We start from the raw sequence: 19,632 nt of genomic DNA, 5'->3' as shown, positions 1-19,632 counted from the left end.
GCTGTAAATGTCTGCTTCCTGTTGCAGCTGGAGCCTAGCCTTGGGGCTGCAGGAGCCAAGATGTGTTGGGGAGCAGGTATCTGCCTGCAGGCCCCTAGTGACAGAGTTGGTGCTGAGTTGCCCTTCCCATGGGGAGGGATTCTGCTTTCTCAGGTCTCTCTCCTCCACTATGTCCCAGTAGGGGCTCGTAAACTTGTACATCTCCCCATCTCCTGTGTGCTTACTCTTCTCTTTTTTTGTCTGTGCTAAAGCCAACCAGTGTGACTGCTTTTTGCAGGGAAGTGGTGGTGGGGTTCTGCAGTAAAATAGCTCCACCCTCTGTTATGGAGAGGGAGTGAATTTCTTGTTAAAGTCATTTTTGTATTTAACACTTGATTCCAAAGTTCAGTGCTGGTCCCACCTCAGTATTTTTACTGTAAAATAGTTGCTGTGAATTCAGTGACTCCAACATGCCAAGTAAAGATTTAGTCTTTCAACTCGCAATTCCATATTGAATTCTTTTTTAAAAAAAAAAATGTTTGATGGCATTTTTTACAGTGCACTCCGTTCTCACAACTTCCAATACATTGGGGGTAAAACTGTGTTCAGGTTTTTGTGAAATCAGGATGGAAATGTGTACATCATAGGAATCTGGCAATAGTTTTTAATCTTGTGTTGGGATAAATCCAGAGTTGTTAAAAACATGGTGCCAATCCCATCCAAGGGCATATCCCATATTCTAAGACTCCAGCCCTCTTATATGAATTCTAACACAGGAAGAAACTTTCCATTTTAGAGATGTAAACCGTTGTGTTTGGCACTCTTATCTTTTTAATAGCGGTCAAGGCAGAGAGAACAGGAAAGCTTCAGTACATCAAAAATGTGGGTGTGGTGAAATACCAAAGTTTCTTGTGTATAATGACCTATGTAGAAGAATGTCTCTGGTAATAAACTTTATATAGCAGTGGAACAAACATAAGATACTTGCTGAATGTCAGTCACTTGATATGGACTGTTTGCTTTCATATCACTCTTTATAAACATTAATAACTACTGTAAATATCTATGGATAAATTTGTGTGAGAACTTTGCAGTATTCCACTGAAGGCCTGTAATTATGATCTTATGTGGAAGATATGACACTGTAAGGTATAGTTCCCAGATATATTTATTTGGTACTTTATATCACTAGTAACCAAGTGATATAAATAGGTACTTTATCACTAGTAACCCAGAGTTTCATAAATAAGTATTTCTAAAATTAATGCTCTTCACAATTATCACACAAATGTCCATTTGTTATGTTTGCTGCAGCTGAGTCTGTTAAATATATTTTTAAAATGTCTCTTCTGCCATAGTTTGTGTGGTTAATAAGGAAAGTACTGTCAAAGCATAATAAATCAAATCAAAATATCAAGCTTATCAACAGCCCAGATTTAAAAAATTGAGAAGAAAAATATCATACCCAGCAAAATAAAAACTTTACTAAAAGTCTCTCTGAAAGGAATGTTTGAGAAGATTGGAATCTTCACTTACACTGATAATGCTTAAGGAAATACTTAAGGTCTTAAGGAAAAAAATATTCATTGTGCAGAAATTTATGTGTAGTAATTTAGCTTTTAAGATAATCTTTCAATAGGGGAACATTTGTTTTGGACAGTTGTCAGGGTGTTTGAGAATTAGCATTAGTTCCTGCTGGGTGCTATGTATTGTTTCCCCTCGGTTCCGGACTATGTTTTCTGAGAAAGAAAAAGGCACCAAACTATAACCTGCCCCCCAATAAGGAACAGATAATATGGAACATATCTGTACCCACCTTTTTATATATATGGATGTATGAATATCTTGAACTGCTCTCTCTTCTCTTTAAAGTTTTCACTGAAAATAGACACAATGGAACAATGGTTGAACAACGGAAACTTAACAAAATATGTAAAATGTAGAAACTGCAAACTGATCAAGTAACAATGCATCAAGCATAAGGAGAGGAAATAATTGATTTGGTTAACAAATAGTAAATTAATTGAAGGTTCATACATCCTAGAATGCAAATGATTGGCTGTTGCTATTACCTAGTTTGTATAGTATAGCTCCTAGTATAATAATCAGATCACAATCTAAATACTGAATTCTGTGCCTGTGTTCAGTGGCCTCAAGAAGGAACTATGGAATGTTGTTGTGTGCTGATTCAGAGATGAGTGGAGCTTCTTCCCTATAAGAACTCCTTGCTGTTCAATAGACCACTTGATTCTTATGTTGTTCATTGTCTTACTGAGCCCAGTCTTTTTCTATTTGCCATGGTTATATGCTGATAAAACTACTTTTGCTTAAGACTGCAAACCTAAATATACATACTGAATAGTGCAAGGAAGTATACCACTGAATACCACAGAATAGTGCAGGGAAGTATACTGGATGTTTATTGATCTGAATCCTAGTGTGCAGTCATTTGATTTTGATTAAGTATCCCCAGGTTCAAATTCTGGGATGCCAAATCACTGGTTGACCTTGGGTCAGTCACTCAACCCAGCCTAAGAAATGGTTTGACAGAGCCAGAGTTTGTACTCCAAAAATTTACAGGAGAGGCTCCGAAAGGAGACTATCACTGGTGGCTGTTTATAAGCTCAAACTGATGCAAGGCACCAGTGATTTACTCATTCCAGATATTTCTTGAACTTCTTAGTTGGCCAGCTTTTCTTTGCTTTAAAACAACCCCTTAACATAAGAGCTTCTTACCAACAATGGGCCACATAGTGGAGACAAACTTACAGACCAGATCCTACAATAAGCCAAGAGATCAGCTTTGCTTTTACATATAGTTGGACATTTGCCCTGACCTGGATAGCCCAGGCAAGCCCGATCTTATCAGATCATGGAAGGTAAGCAGGGTCAACCCTGGCAAGAACTTGAATAGGAGACCTTAAAATACTAGCAGTCGGGAGGGCGGGCAGGCTTTATTCAGCCACCTCTTTGAATATCTTCCAGGCTCCTAGTAAGGGTCAGTCACCATGACTTCCAGGTGCAGACACACACACATACAAAAATACCAGCACCCCCCACACCATATATAGTGAGACATTTATGTGTTTTATCATATGGCCCAATAACAGGAAGTATAAAATATGTAACCAAGTTGATAAATGGGTATGCAGACTGATTGGGCAATTCCCCTAAATACTAATATCTAGATTTTCAGTCCACTCAGTCACAGTCTGGGGAGAGTTCAAAGAGTCCCATCACATCTCCCTGGAAAGCACAATGCTCACATAAATTGAAATTCACATAATTATATGTCACACTATTTCATAGCCTTCTGACCCTTCCGCCCTTGCATAAAATGCCTACATAAAAAATGGACTTCACAAATCATGTGTTTGTAAAATGCTGTAAAGTTGCAGCCAAACTTATGACAGCCCCATGGAGTTTTCAAGGCAAGTGAGTAAGCAGAGGTATTTTGCAGCTGCTTTCTTTTACAAAGTCTTCCTTAGTAGTTTCCCATCCAAGTGCTAACCCCGCTTAGCTTCTCAGATTGGGCTATATCATACCATCTGACATCTCCAAAAAAAGGTTAAACAGGGATAAAACTGTATTAGTCCTTAATGTGTCCTGTTGGTTTCAACATTACAGAATTGCTATGTGGATTACATGGGAGAAAGGGACTCTGAGCAGGCCACCTGTGATAAAAATGTGAAAGAAAGTGATAAAAATAGAAATGGCTGTATTGAACCAAGCTTTAATTTGCTATCCTGCATAGTTATCCCTTAAATGAGCTAAAATCATGTATTACAACAGGCATGATTTATAGAGTTGCCAGCTCTGGGTTGGGAAATACCTGGGGAGGGCAGAGTTTGTGGAGGGGAGGGACCTCAGCAGGGTATGACGATGTTGAGCTCACCTTCCAAAGTGGCCATTTTCAAGGAAAATGATCTTTGTCACCTGGAGATCTGTAATAGATTTACAGGTGCTATTTGGAGGTTGGCAACCCTACCCAATTTAGGGGCTGAACAATGATTCGAATCTGTTTTCACAAATACTGACAAGAATGGCAGGGAGAGGCTTGCATAACATTCCTTAACAGCTCAAGAAGCGGAGATCTTGAGCCACCCTATAAGAGCAGGAAAGAAAACTTCCCTATTCCCGTTCCAGGATTACCATATTTTGAAAAGAAAAGAAAAGGCACGTTTCCCAACTACTTCCAGAGCCAGTTTGGTGTAGTGGTTAAGTGTGCGGACTCTTATCTGGGAGAACCTGGTTTGATTCCCCACTCCTCCACTTGCACCTGCTAGTATGGCCTTGGGTCAGCCATAGCTCTGGCAGAGGTTGTCCTTGAAAGGGCAGCTGCTGGGAGAGCCCTCTCCAGCCCCACCCACCTCACAGGGTGTCTGTTGTGGGGGAGGAAGGTAAAGGAGATTGTGAGCCGCTCTGAGACTCTGTCCTTGAAAGGACAGCTGCTATGAGAGCCCTCTCAGCCCCACCCACCTCACAGGGTGTCTGTTGTGGGGGAGGAAGGTAGAGGAGATTGTGAGCCGCTCGGAGACTCTTCGGAGTGGAGGGCGGGATATAAATCCAATATCTTCATCTACCTCCCAGGGTGTCTGTTGTGGGGGAGGAAGGGAAAGGAGATAGTGAGCCGCTCTGAGACTCTTCGGAGTGGAGGGCGGGATATAAATCCAATATCTTCATCTACCTCACAGGGTGTCTGCTGTGGGGAAGGAAGGGAAAGGAGATTGTGAGCCGCTCTGAGACTCTTCGGAGTGGAGGGCGGGATATAAATCCAATATCTTCATCTACCTCACAGGGTGTCTGCTGTGGGGAAGGAAGGGAAAGGAGATTGTGAGCCGCTCTGAGACTCTTCGGAGTGGAGGGCGGGATATAACTCCAATATCTTCATCTACCTCCCAGGGTGTCTGTTGTGGGGGAGGAAGGAAAAGGAGATTGTGAGCCGCTCTGAGACTCTTCGGAGTGGAGGGCGGGATATAAATCCAATATCTTCATCTACCTCCCAGGGTGTCTGTTGTGGGGGAGGAAGGTAAAGGAGATTGTGAGCCGCTCTGAGACTCTTCGGAGTGGAGGGCAGGATATAAATCCAATATCTTCTTCAAACAAGTGATTACTATGACACATCTCATTTTAAATATTCCTACAGTTTAAGTTGGGATAACTCACTGCTATTCACTAGGCATGTTTCTAACTGCCCAACCCAAAAAGAGTGCGTTTTCATCAGTTGTTTAAAAAAAAAAAACCCCAATGAGGATGGACACAGAAAAACGAGGACATGTCCTGTAAAAAAGAAGACGCATGCTAACTCAGCGACCAGAGATACTCCAGCCGTGGAAAGCGCTGCTTGCGATCGATTCCCGCTTCTTTCGCTTCCATCTTCCTCCGCCCCCTTCGCAAGGAAACCTCAAGGCACTGGAAATAAAACGGCCCGCTCAGCGGAAGTGACGTACAGGCGGGGAAATCTATATCCATCCATGCCCTGCAGTCGTGAGGGAAGTGACGGCAGCTGGGTGTCGCGGAAGTGCGGGGGCGCGCGCGGGGTGGATCTGGGCGGCGGCGAGCAGCGTTTGTCACCGTTGGCGGCAGCAGTACTAACGGTGAGGCGAGGCGGAAGCCGGTGCTGGGTAGGGGCTCCTTTGGTCCTCTCTGGGCAGGGGCTGGCCGCGGTTCCGGGGTGTGCGCGCGCCCTTTCTCTCTCTCTCTCTATATATATCGGTTTTCCTCTTACTCTTTCCTTGTTCTTCAGTGGCCGCCGCCCTCTCTCGGGTGTGCCTTAAGGCTCCTTGTCTTCCATATCACTTCCCCCCCGTGTCGTTTCCTTCTCTGCATTCGTCCTCGGTTCTATTTCCTCCGTTGTCTGGAGTATCTTCTTGCTTTCTGGCCTTCCGTTCGGAGAAGCTGTGTACCTTACTCGCTTAACGTTCTGGTGGCAATACTGCTGCTTCCTTACTCCACCGTTATTTAGTTTTATCTCTTACCGTCTCCGCTATGATGGACGCTAACGTCCCCCCCCCCCCCCCTCGCTGCTGCACTCCTGTACCTCCTAACGCCTGGCGTTAAGGATTGTGTCTTATTACGTGCTGTTACTGACTCCTAGTAATTGTATAGCCATCATTAGGGTTTGCAGAATCTTTCGGGCTCAAGTGCCATGTTCTAAACTGGGAGAGCCAGTTTGGTGTAGTGGTTAAGTGTGCGGACTCTTATCTGGGAGAACCGGGTTTGATTCCCCACTCCTCCACTTGCACCTGCTAGCATGGCCTTGGGTCAGCCATAGCTCTGGCAGAGGTTGTCCTTGAAAGGGCAGCTGCTGTGAGAGCCCTCTCCAGCCCCACCCACCTCACAGGGTGTCTGTTGTGGGGGAGGAAGGTAAAGGAGATTGTGAGCCGCTCTGAGACTCTTCGGAGTGGAGGGCGGGATAGAAATCCAATATCTTCTTTTTCTTCTACTGGAGAAAGTTTTTCTTCCAGACGTTTCGTTCTCGGCTGTGGAGAACATCCTCAGTGGAGTTGCAGCCAGAGCAGGCGCTCTGACCTTCTTGGCTGCTGTGCATTGAGTGAGGCCAGGGCTGCTGGAGAGCTGCTGGTCTCACTCAATGCACAGCAGCCGAGAAGGTCTGAGTGCCTGCTCCGGCTGCAACTCCACTGAGGATGTTCTCCGCAGCCGAGAACGAAACGTCTGGAAGAAAAACTTCCTCCAGTAGAACACGGCACTTGAGCCCGAAAGATTCTACAAACCCTAATGATGTAACCAGCCGTGAAAACCTGAAATCTTCGTATAGCCATCGTTTTGAGTATCTTGATTTCTTGTCGTTGGTTGGGGATTCCAGCATTTCAATGCCATGTATTTTCTCTGTGGTTAAGAGAGTCTCTGAGCATGTTCAGAATGTGTTGCTCTCTTGTTTAGCCTCCTTGTGGGTCTTTAACCTGTGTTGTTATGAGCATCTAGGCAGCTGCTTACAAGCTGGCTGTCATGGTATTCTTTGTGGTGTATGTTGGCCATAGTTCTAGCGGAAGGTGTAGAAAGCTATAATAGAGTTGGGCTATAGGGTGGGAAGTGAGCAGCATGAATAGCATGGGCCTACAGTATAAACTGCCTGGATGCTGATTAGAGAGAGAAACTGTATGTAAATTAAGGAATTAGCAAGTATGATGTGCAGCATGTTATAGATATATGTTGCTTTCCTGGAATATTGACATTTTGGCCATATTTATGGTTGAAGGCCACTGAATGCAAGAGGTTGGGAGAATATTTCTTTTTTGTGTGAGGATTTTGCTATGTTCAGACTTTCTTTGGTCATCAGATTAATAACAGGAAAAACTGGGGGCATCATGGAAGATGACTGGGGGCAAATGTGGTTTGTCCTATGAGTAATTATGTAGAAAAAGTTTGCAGCTCTCTACCTAAATTAAAAGGGTTGTAAGCAGTGTTCCCTCTAAGTTGAGTTAGCATGAGCTAGTTCACAGATTTTTATTCTCCAGTTCACACATTTTTGTCTTAGCTCAGGAAGGATGGCCCCAGAGCACATTAATTTATGCAGCAGCTCACAACTTTAATGCCAGTAGCTCACAAAGTAAAATTTTTGCTCACAAGACTCTGCAGCTTAGAGGGAACATTGGTTGTAAGGTAGAGTTAGTGTTCAGTAGAAGGAGAACTGGAGGTAAGAAAAATACAGCTTCTGCAACTATATAAATAGGTCAGAAATTAACACTTGTATGTGACAGGGGGAACCCCTATGCATTACACCAGTAGCTCCAAAACCTTTTGGCACCAGGGACTGGTTTTGTGGAAGACAATTTTTCCACAGACCAGTTGGGGGGGGGGGGCGGCACTGGAGCTCTTGCCACACCAGGCTGTCCCCCCCTACCTGTGCCCCATCCCTGGCCCCCCATGGGGGTCTTTAAATGGGGGGGGGGGACTGGGGCTGCTTCTGCTGCCTCATAGAAGTGGCCAATTTGCTTCCCCCTCCCATTTAAACCCCCCTGCTGATTAGTTGATGGACAGGGGTCTATAAATGAGTGGTAGATGAAGGTTGCAGCAGCGCTGCCCTTTCTGCCTGCCCAGGACCCAGGCGGCTGAAAGTGGTGGTGTGGCCTTGCTCTGAGGCTGCCTCTTTCCTCCGCCTGGGTCCCAGACAGGTGGAAGGGGCAGCGGGGCTTCTCTGCCTCCAAGGCTGCCTCCCCTCAAGGCTGCGGTGCCTCTTTCATCTACCTGGGTCCGGGGCAGGCAAAAGGGGCGGTGTGGCTCCTCTGCCTCATGGCCCAGTTGCGAACAGACCACAGACTGGTCCGTGGCCCACGGGTTGGGGACCCCCGCATTACACAAACAAAGGGCTCTAAAACAATGTTCCTTAATTGTCATTCTTTGTCTAATAACGGAAAACAGCGTAAATGAATTAAGTATCCTGTCTGGATTCTTGCTCTAGGTGTACTGATAACCTTATGCGTCCTTAACAATCTACATGTTTAGTGTGTCACTGCCTGTGGTCTTAATTGCCTAGCAAAGGTTTGGTTGGGAAGTCTTAACTTTGTATCAGCCTTGTCCTTCAGGATGGATTTACAAAAACTGAAAAACTGTTATCAGGCAGGAGAAAAGGTAGTTCAGGAGATAACAGCAACTTAAGCCAGTACACTGTGTTAACTTAAGAAGATATTGAAGAAGAAGATATTGGATTTATATCCTGCCCTCCACTCCAAAGAGTCTCAGCGGCTCACAATCTCCTTTACCTTCCTCCCCCACAACAGACACCCTGTGAGGTGGGTGGGGCTGGAGAGGGCTCTCACAGCAGCTGCCCTTTCAAGGACAACCTCTGCCAGAGCTATGGCTGACCCAAGGCCATGCCAGCAGGTGCAAGTGGAGGAGTGGGGAATCAAACCCGGTTCTCCCAGATAAGAGTCCGCACACTTAACCACTACACCAAACTGGCTCTCCTTAAACTTAAAGCACAATATGAATCAAGCTAATTACCCAGAGCTTTGAAAAACAGAATAAAATTTGGTAACGGAATGATAATACAAATAGTGACAAATGGAAGGACTTCCTTAGAGAGCACAGCCATAGAAAAAGCCAAAAATGGTGTGCTCTGAGAGGTCACCTCCAGTGACTATTAGCTCAGCAGGCAGCTTCATATGGGAGAAAGTGATTCTTCAGATATCCTGCTCTCAGAGCATTTAGGATTTTAAAGGTCAAAACTCACACTTGGATTGTGCCTAGAATCAAAAGGCACAATGAATATCCTTGATTAGCTGAAACATTGCGGCATATTCTGGTTAATAAAGTGCTGTCACTTTGGACCCATGGACATCTTGAAAAGTCTTGATAGTGGGTGAATTTCTCAACACAGAATAATTGCATGGTAGAAGCTTGATCCTTGGTGTAGCGGTGCTGCATTGAAAAAACATCTCTGGTTAGGGACTGGGAGTGTCGTATGCTTTGGAGAAAAGTATTGCTTGGAAGCTCTGGGAGAATTAAAGTAACTGTACTTAAAAGATAAGTCCCGCACAGGATGGTAGATCTTAGCTATAGTAGCCTGGCTACTGCTATGCCACAAACTGTTAATTTACTGACCTGGAAACTGATTGTTCTCATTATTAGCCTTGTAGCTCTGTCTGGTTCATCCATGCTCCTGCAAGCTCATTCCTATCTCCTTCACCCATCAAAGCTCTGCCAGTCCCAATAGTAACCTTCAACTCCCGTGGTTTCCTGGCGTAGTTGCTCTGTGTATTGCGGTCTAGATAGGCATTGTAGTATTTCTAGAAAAAGCTAAAGCTCCTGGAGTGCCTTCCTTTATTTATCCTTGACAACATTTGTTTCCATAGCGAGAGTTTGTATACTCTGCAGCTTAGTTTGTACTATCTATTCACACAATAACAGTGACGATTATTCAGAAGAGGAGGAGATTGTATTTATACCCTGCCCTTCAATACCCAAAGGAGTCTCAGAGTAGCTTACAATCTCCTTTCCCTTCTCCCCCCCCCCCCCCTCAACAGACACCTTGTGAGGTAGGTGGAGCTGAGAGAGCTCTGCCAGAAACTGCTCTTGAGAGGAACAGCTCTGCGAGAACTTGTGATTGACTCAAGGTCACAGCAGGTACATGTGGAGGAGTGGGGGATCAAACCCAGTTCTCCCAGATAAGAGTCCGTGCACGTAACCACTACATCAGCTGGTTCTTGCAGGTAAATGCAGGCCAAACATCAAAATCTGTCACTTTCTGTGTCAGTTTAAGGATCTGGATGCTACTGGCTTCCCACCAGTAGCATTATTGCAAAGATAGCCAGTAGACAGAAGTTGAAGAATGTTAGCCAGGAAAGTATGTGAAAGGATTCTATACCAGGCTGTTTTATTTTGCGGATCGTCTTATGGAGCTCTGAGCTTTAATTCTGAAGACTGGTAATTCTCAGCAAAATATTTGCTACCATGTAGGACAAGACAGTGTATATGACAGAAAGCTTTAAAAGTGATACATATTCCAGGGATACGTCCAAACTCCTCACTGATCCTGTTTTCCCTGGATGTGACGCACTGCATTATGTCTGAGGCTAATGGGATCTCCAGTTTGTTCTGATGGAACCTTCTGGCAAAGTGAATTAGTGGGTTTAGCCTTGGGGACCATTCATGTGAGAGAGGCTGCTGTTCTTGCCTTTCTTCAGTTGCAAATGTCCCTGGTGGCAGAGCCTTATGTTGTCCCTTTTGGGGGGGGGGTTGGGCTGCTTTCTCAGAATACCTTCATACTTACTGCCTGGGAGAACAGGAAGGGTCTGAAAATAGAGAATGGAAGAAAGGTTCCTCAATGCAGCAGAAAGCAGTCCTTGCTTACATGAAAAATGCAGGCCCTTAATTTTCATCATGTTAAATGAAAGACTGTTTGACATGTTAAGGTTTCTTCTAGAGTAGTGTCCTGTGTTGGAGTGTTACATGGTATATATCTTTATGTGTACACAGAATGGGCACGTACAGCTTATCAGCTGCTTGATCCATGTAGCAGCAAAAATATTTGGACAAGATTTTATAACTGTGCTATACAGTAAATTTCTATGAGTTGAGCCCAGACTAAAATTTTAAACTTCCACAGATTCCCTTCCTGTTGCAGACCCCCACTCCCAAGGTTCCGCATGTCCCAGGAGCAAGGTTTTGTGGACATAAAAGACATGGGGGATGCAGGAGTTTTGTTCTGCGGATGGAAAAATTAGCCAAGCTCCTTGAATGATAATGCGTTCAGGAGCTGGATTTATGCTGATAAGGCACACAAATGTTAGCCATTGTGGTGTAGTGGTTAAAATGACCTGGGAGACCCAAGTTTAAATCCCTACGCTGCCATGGAAGCTTGATTGGGTGACCTTGAGCCAGTCACACTCAGCCTAATCTACCTCATGGGGTTGGTGTGAGGATAAAACGGAGAAAAGGAAAACGATGTAAGCTGCTTTGGGTCCCCATGGGGAGAAAGATGATATTTAAATAAATTAAATATTATATGGCCTGGCCTGTATCTCTTTGACTCGGTGACTAAAGTTATGGTTTTGTGCTGTATGGCATTTAGAACTATTAACTGCAAGGCCGAGTGGGAATTGAACAGGATGTAGAAAGTATGTTAATCATTTAGGGGCAAGCATACTGTTCATGTACATTATTAATTGGCGTTTTTCCTAGAGTACTATGGTTGCTGGCTTGAAGCTTCAGATTCAAAAGTGGGTTAGCCATATTCAGTAGCTGATCTTAGACTGGATGTGTAAAGGAGCATTCACAGGATTTCCTTTAGTGTTATATTTAGGCCAAGTATACTTCTGTTCCTTGAGAATTTGTATGCCAGTTCGAAATTAGTACTAAAATATTCCTGGGAGCTGCAGCGCTAGATAATCTCCTCTTCCTGAACCTCCCCCCCTCCCGCCCCCCACAGTGTACTAAACAATGCTAGGTGACTTTGCAGGCTTTCCAGTTCAACCAAAACAGAAACGTAGAGCTACATAATTCACTGTGCATGTCTCTATCATTGTGTTTCTTCTAGATCAGGGGTGGCCAACGGTAGCTCTCTAGATGTTTTTTGCTTGCAACTCCCATCAGCTCCAGCCATTGGCCATGCTGACTGGGGCTGATGGGAGTTGTGGGCAAAAAACATCTGGAGAGCTACCGTTGGCCACCTCTGTTCTAGATGATGAGGGATTAATGTACTTTAAGGAAGAACTGACTGGTTTTGGGGAGGAACATTTGCATACTAGATAAAACTAATAGGCTCTGCGGAGTCCACTACAGAAGATGCACCCTAATATTACTAATGGAAGTGAGCAGCAAGCCTGCTTGATGGTCACATTTTGCATGGTTATTGTTTTCTTTCAAATCTGAGCCAAGGAAACATGCCTCAAATCAAAAAATACAGCACTGTTGCCTAGCCTTCAAGATGAAGAGTTGGAATTATTAATCAGTGGGATAGTACAGGTCATAGGAGCCAAAGCAGGTTGGACTGTGTAGTGAGAGGGAATACTAGACATAAGAGCTTATGTGATGATGTAAAGTGCCATTAAGACTCAACCGATATGATATGGTGACCCTTCATGGGGTTTTGAAGGCAAGAGACATTCACGAGTGGTTTGCCATTCCCTGCATTTGTATAGCAACCTTAGACTCTCCTGGTGGTCTCCCATTCAGACACTAAGCAAGGCTGACCCTGCTTAGTTATGAAAACTGACAAGATTGGACTTGCCTGGGCCATCTAGGTGTGGGTTATAAAAACTATACATCCACATGAAATCTTGCTTTCCTACAAACTTTCAAAGTGTTCCTTATAGGTAGGTTGAAATATTTGTTGTGAGCTGTGATTTATAGGATGCCAAAGCTCATGCTTGAGTGGGACATATCTAATAGGTTCAGATTTGCTCGGATTGTATAAGCTTTGGCTTGTTCTAGATATGAATTTTGCTTGGCCATATACTAGAATGTTGCTGTTTTCTACCATAACTACTTTCTCTGGCTAAGCACATCAATTAACTTTGGCTGCAAAACTTCTGGAAGTGCTGAACAGTGCCATGTAATTATTTTGGTAGTCTCTTCTTCCCTTAATCTGTTATGTTGCTTTGGAATGCTTAAAATACAGGGGCCTCTGTCTTGCAAGAATGCTAGTTTCTTGAAGAGAGGCTATCATACTATGGGGTTCCCTGTCAGGGGTGGCCAACGGTAGCTCTCCAGATGTTTTTCGCCTACAACTCCCATCAGCCCCAGACATTGGCCATGCTGGCTGGGGCTGATGGGAGTTTTAGGCAAAAATCATCTGGAGAGCTACCGTTGGCCACCCCTGCCTGTAAGTGATTTGTGGTAGGGCACACAGTTTCTCTTCTTCCATTGCAGGTATTGTGAGCAGAGCCTGAAAGAGTGACTGATGTCTGCCACCTGGGAAAGGAGGGAGGGGTAAAGGGCCTTTGTTCTCTCCAGATGGTCTTTATACTGATGGCCCTTAATAAACTAGACCTTTCGAATAGGCTTAGGAGGTTGGAGTAAGCTTTCAGCTGGAACACAAGCTTCCTTTGGATTTAAAGCTACTCCTGAAAATGCAGCTTGGGTGTAACAGAAGGGTGCTCCCTACTTCTTTTCAAAGATCGCAATGGCTTGCTTCACCTCCAAAAGGCTGATTCATTGTGTTAAAGCTTTCTAATGGGCTCTCTACTTACAGAATGGCCACTGTAGATCTGCATATATTGCAAAGACCAAAGCAGCTGTAGCTCTGCTTTCTAGGATTGAGCCCTTCCTCATATGCCGAGGGGCCAGGCTATGGTACTGAACATTAGAGAAGCCATGTTGAATCAGGCCAGTGGCCCATCCAGTCCAGCTCTCTGTCACACAGTGGCCAAAAACCCAAGTGCCATCAGGAGGTCTACTAGTGGGGCTAGGACACTTGAGACCCTTCCACTGTTGGCCCCTACTCCCCCAAGCACCAAGAATACAGAGCATCACTGCCCCAGACAGAGAGTTCTGTCTATACCCTGTGGCTAATATCCACTGATGGACCTCTGCCCTACTGGCCTGTCTTGGAAATCTTAGCAGTCAACACAAGTTTTCTGGCATCTATCACCAGCAGTCTTTAGTTAGTTAGAAGTTTAGTCTCTTAGCCTCGGACTTGGGAGTTATGGATCCTGATCCCTTGCAATTGTACTGCTGGAGTTCCATGGCACATCTTGAGAAGCAATTGGTTGTGATTGCTGTTGTCTTACGCATTGTGTAGCAATGCAGCCCTTGTTTCTCTGCCTGTTGCTTCACCTCTGTCTGTCGGTGTGACTTGGTCTCAGCCTGTATCCTGACTTCTAGAAATTTATCCTCTTTTCCCCACCCACCAACCAGGTCAGAGGAGCTTTTCCTGGAGATTCTTCTGGAAATTCTAAAGCAGGGGTGTTGGAACTCATTTGTTATGAGGGCCAGATCTGACATAAATGAGACCTTGTCAGGCTGGGCCATGTATGTACCTATTTAAAGTTAGGTAGCAGAGGTATAAACTTTTAAAGAACACAGACTAAGTTTTAAAAAAAAACCCTTAAAACATTAGCATGCATTTGTTTTAAAAATGCTTTCTTTGTATTTCTCCCATGGGATCTAGGGAATTGGGCAAAGGAAGCTCTGACTCTTTCCTTCCTTCTCTAAGGGACCAGGAGGGAGAGGAGCCTCAACCAATAGAAGGGAGAGAGATTTGACTCAGCTGCTCTCCCTCCCCCTTCCTCTCCAAGAGAGGAGCCTCAGCCAATGGAGAAAATAGAGGTTTTGCTCTAGCTCCTGTGCAATTGAGCAAGCCTGGCAAAGCAAGGTGTGATGGAGAAGGAAGCAAGAGAGAGGCAGAATGAAGCAGGTGACAGCCAGTTCTTCAGGGGCCTGATTTGGCCCTCGGGCTGCACACTTTACACCCCTGTCCTAAAGTCTCTCTAGTATTTAACACCCCCAAGCCTCTGTTCCTTGCTTTAAGGGAGGGCGGGTTGACTATCTCATTGTCTAGACTCTAGACCTATTAGCATTTGTACGAAGGTGGGCTGAGGTAAGTCTGGAAAGCAATTGCTCTTTCCTCTTTATATATTTTATTGAATTTTTTAAAAAATATACAAGTTAATATCAATATCAATATTCATATACAATTACATTTATGGAATCAGGTTGTAAACAAGCATAAATACTTACATGCATACAATAAAATATCGAGTAAGGATTTTAAGTTATAAAGCTGTTATCTAGAAATGTAGACCATTTTCTATCCAAGGAGAGAGGTCAAAATGAAAACAAAATTAAGATTAAGACAGTAATTCCTGTATCAAAATACAGTTAATCTAATTGAACCCATATTATCATTAAACTATTAATTATGCATTGCTATGAATTCTTAACTGCCTAAATATTCTCTATGCGAACTATTACATTTCCAAAATTTACTATCTGGTAATTATAATTAGGTGCAATCCACGACTAGCACAGTAAAAGAAAAGGAAGGTAGAAAAAAAGAGAAATAAAAAAGTGTTAGTGAATAGAAAAGAAACAAAAAAAACACAACTGAAGGAAAATATTAATAATTTATAAGTAGAGAAGATCAAGATATTCTGGTTTGTGTGGTTGAATGTCATTTGCTGTAATGAATACAAGGAAACCATTTCTCTGTGAATTTTGAGTTATTGTCTGAGTTTGAATGTTGGATATGATCTGTAATTTTTTCTAATATGTCCTAAACCTTGGATAACCAGCTGGAAATTGATGGAACCTGAGGTGATTTCCATTTTGAAGCAATTAGGGTTTTGCTGCTATCAGCATGTTAGTTATTAGTGTTCACCTAAATTAAGGTACTGTTGGATCTTGCCAGATGTCCAGGAAGATCAGTTGAGGAAGTAATGGAATTTCGTATCCCGTTATAATTTTGATTTTTTTGTAAAATCTCATGCCAGAATGAAGTAATATGAGGACACTTCCACCAGCAGTGGGCAAAATCACCGACTTCACAGTTTTTCCAGCATAATGGAGAGTGGTTAGATGATATTAAGGATAGTCTTTTAGGTATAAGGTACCACTGTGTTATAATTAAATTTGAACTGATTAGTTTGGTGCGGAACAAATCAGAGGACCAGATCTTGTCCCATTGGTCATCGCTGAGAGGTATTCCACATCCACAGTTATGTTGCCATTTTGACTGGCATGGTAAACGTTGAACACTATCCAGAGAAATCAATATAGCATAAGTTTTAGAAATTATGCCTTTGTGATTATAGTCCGATTGCTTAAGAAGTAGTTCAAAATCAGAATGAGGAGATGACATTACTTTTTTCAAGTTGAGAGTAGAAGAGGTATGTTGAAGCTGCAGATAAAAGTACCAAGGAATCTGTCGTTGCAGTTTTCTTTCAAATATATTTTTAGGTAATAATCCAGAATTATTAGCTGTATCTACTAGTCTTGTTAGTCCAGTTTGTCTCCAGATTTCTGCAACCTTTGTTTCATTGCCTGGAGGAAACCAGTTTTGGAATAAAAATGATGAGAATCTGGAAATAGTCGGAAGTAATTTTTTCCTGAGAATGTCCCATATTCCAAGTAAAGGTTTTAGGAATGTGGTATTCCTTACAGAGGGAGGACGTGATTTTGCTGTTGACCAAATGATTTCTTTAATAGATGCTGGAGCTGTATACATTGAGAACAAGGTAGTCCAATCTTCCTGTTGTGATTTCTGAAGAAGTTTAATTATCATTGCTATTATTGTAGCTTTGTAGTTTGTAGCCAAGTCTGGAAAGTTTAAGCCTCCTCGAGAAGTTTGCCTTTTAAGAATTTTAAAACTAGTTCTTGGTTTTTTGCATTGCCATAAAAATTCATTTAGTTTTTTTTGCCATGATTTAAGTAGATTAGCAGGTAAATGTACTGGAAGTGTACGAAATAAGAACAGCCATTTAGGAAAGAGGAATTATTTAACAAGCTGCAGTCTGTCATGAAAAGATGTATTAAGTTTGTTCCATTTGTTTGTGGTTTGTTGGATTTCTTGAGAGATGTGTAGGTGGTTGAATTTTAGAATATTGTTGAGATTACAAGGAATCTGAACTCCTAGATAAGTAAGTGATTTTGAAGACCATTGGTATCTATAGTGTTGACGAATATATAGTTCAGTATCTGAGGTAAGTTGTAGAGGTAGAATAGAAGATTTGGATTAATACATAAGCGCGAGATATTGCTAAAACGTTTGAGAGTAGTTTCCAGATTCTTCAGTGATGTTTTAGGATTTGTTAAATATAACAGCATATCGTCTGCAAATAAACTAATTTTGGATGTGCGGGAGCCAAGTTCTACTCCATGAATCTCAGAGTCATTAAGTATTGCCAATGCCAGCGGTTCCAAGGCCAGAGTGAAAAGGACTGGAGATAGTGGGCAGCCTTGTCTGGTTCCCCGATGCAGCTTAAATTTTTCTGATGTTAGGCCATTTATGTGGATTTGCGCTGAAGGTGCGGAATAAATAGTTTTGATAATTCTCTAGAAATTCTTACTAAAATTCATGTGATGGAGAAGCTTCAAAAGGTACGACGTTTCAGGAGAATCAAAGGCCTTCTCTACATCTAAGGACAGCAGAAGTGCCTCCAAACGTTTGCAATTAGTATTAGAAATAGTATTTATGGTTTTATGTATATTGGTTGTTAAGTCTCTTCCGGGCATAAAACTTGCTTGGTCAGGATGAATATATTGTGTTACAAAAGAATTTAGCCTCTTGATAATTACTGCCGTGAAAATCTTGTAGTCTTGATTTAAAAGGGAGATAGGTCTGTAGGAGGATGAGTTACTAAATCTATGCCTTGTTTAGGTGGAACAGTTATCGAGGTTGAGTTCCAGGATGGTGGTAGTTTGCCATCAAAGAGTATTTCGTTGCAAGCTTTGGTGGTAGAGCTAGTAGATGTGCAAATTTTTTATAAAACTGATGGAAAACCATCTGATCCAGCAGATTTGTTGTTTTTTAGATTTTTAATAGCAATGACTTCTTGAGGTTCAATTGGTTGTTCCACAATTGAGCAGTGTTGCTCCTCAATTTTCTTGATGTCAATGTGTGAGTTCAGATAATCAGTGATGTCATCTGTCGAAGGATTTTTAGAGGAATAGAGGTTATGATAGTATTGAGTAAAAATGTCATTGATTTTTCTGGAGTTGTGATGAAGAGTTCCCGTTTCTCGAGCAGTTTCACATCTCTTGAAAATTTCCTTTCATTTACTTTCCAGGAGAGAAGTCTTAACATTTTTGGAGACTTTACCCAATATTTCTGTTTGACAAAAAGGAGATTCTTTTTAATATGAGAACTTTCAATAGTTTCTAGTAGCTTCCGTTCAGAAATGAGTTCTTTGTACTTGAGCGGGTATCCAGTGTCTTTGTGTGATTTTTCAAGAGAGGAAATTCTCTTCTTCAACTCTAGGCAAAAGGCTTCTTTTTTACGTTTGAGTTGTGTTGTCTGAGATATGATTTGTCCACGAAGGACTGCTTTGAGAGCGTCCCAAACATTTGAAGCTGAAACATCTTCGGTACAATTTGACTGCGGGGTGACATGATAGAGGTTTACAAGATTATGCATGGGATTCAGAAGGTAGAGAAAGAGGCACTTTTCTCCTTTCTCTCAATACAAAAACTCGTGGGCATTCAATGAAATTGCTGAGCAGTTGCCTTCTTGGAAGTTTCTCAAAGTGTGTAGTGTCTCCTCCAGAAATGACAGTTGATTTTCATTGGGTGAGTATATAGAACCAATTGTAACTAGCTCTTCATCAAGTAGGCCTTTAATGAAGATATAACAGCCTTTGGGGTCAATTTTTGATGAATGATGTTGGAATCTGATGTTTTTAGATATTAATATTGAGAGCCCTCATGACTTGGAATCTCCATTTGCGTGATACTGATGTTGAATTCAGAGAGATTTGAGAGTTGGTTGTGCAGGAGAGTGTAGGTGGGTTTCTTGTAATAGAGCTATGTCTGAAGTTTTTTTTAGGTTTGATAAGATGTGTTTCCTCTTAACAACATTGTTAAGGCCTCGGACATTCAGATAAATAATTTTCAAAATAGGAGGCATTGTAGCAGAGTGTGCACTGATGCGGAATAAAGTTCGGAATAAGGTTCGATCAAGGTCAGAGTTAGCAATGTGATTTAGGTTGCTTCCTTGATTATTATTTAAGTCCTCTTTAAAACCCCTAAATTTCAAATTGGAATGGCGTGAAGAGGATTCTAGTGAGAGTACTTTCTCTTTAAGAGTAATATTTTCATTCTTCAGTGTTTTTACATCTTCCTGTAAAGCCAGCCCGATTTCCCTTGCACTACCCGTAGCTTTACTTACATTTTCGAATGCGATCTGAAATGAGGCAAACTGATCTGTCAGAGGTTTGATTATTGCTGATACGTTATCTGTTATTTTCTTTTCAAAATTGCTAAACATCATTTCTAGGGTCGTCTCATTAGGAACAGGTGTGGGCAAGAAAGCAGTTGTTCCCTCAGCCGCCATTTTGTCTTCGCTCCTCAAGTCCATGTTCTGAGTTGTCTCTGGAGTTTTTATTGTAAAGAAGTCCTTGATGTTTTACTCATGTTTATTAGAGGTGATATACTGGTTTGTGTGAGTTAGATGAGCTGAGGTAAAAGGGGGAATCAGAGCAAGTACTCTAGGTGTCCGTCTTAGAAGGCTCCGACGCCATGCCCCCGCAATTGATC

At 42.6% G+C, this 19,632-nt stretch overlaps 1 protein-coding gene across 1 annotated transcript in view; it reads left to right on the top strand.

Annotated features, from left to right (window-relative positions):
* Positions 1–5,431: 5,431 nt before the first annotated feature.
* The window catches only part of ARHGDIA (Rho GDP dissociation inhibitor alpha), a 29,804-nt gene continuing 15,603 nt past the window's right edge, over positions 5,432–19,632 (top strand). The window contains exon 1 of the mRNA XM_060252004.1: positions 5,432–5,603. Coding sequence (XP_060107987.1) covers positions 5,454–5,603 — 150 coding nt within the window. The 5' untranslated portion in view covers positions 5,432–5,453. The remainder of the gene's footprint in view (positions 5,604–19,632) is intronic.

Source organism: Heteronotia binoei, chromosome 13 (genome assembly GCF_032191835.1).
Source record: "Heteronotia binoei isolate CCM8104 ecotype False Entrance Well chromosome 13, APGP_CSIRO_Hbin_v1, whole genome shotgun sequence".
Classification (NCBI taxonomy): domain Eukaryota; kingdom Metazoa; phylum Chordata; class Lepidosauria; order Squamata; family Gekkonidae; genus Heteronotia; species Heteronotia binoei.
Note: the sequence above shows the minus strand (reverse complement) of the source record. Positions and strands in the feature narration are given on the sequence as shown.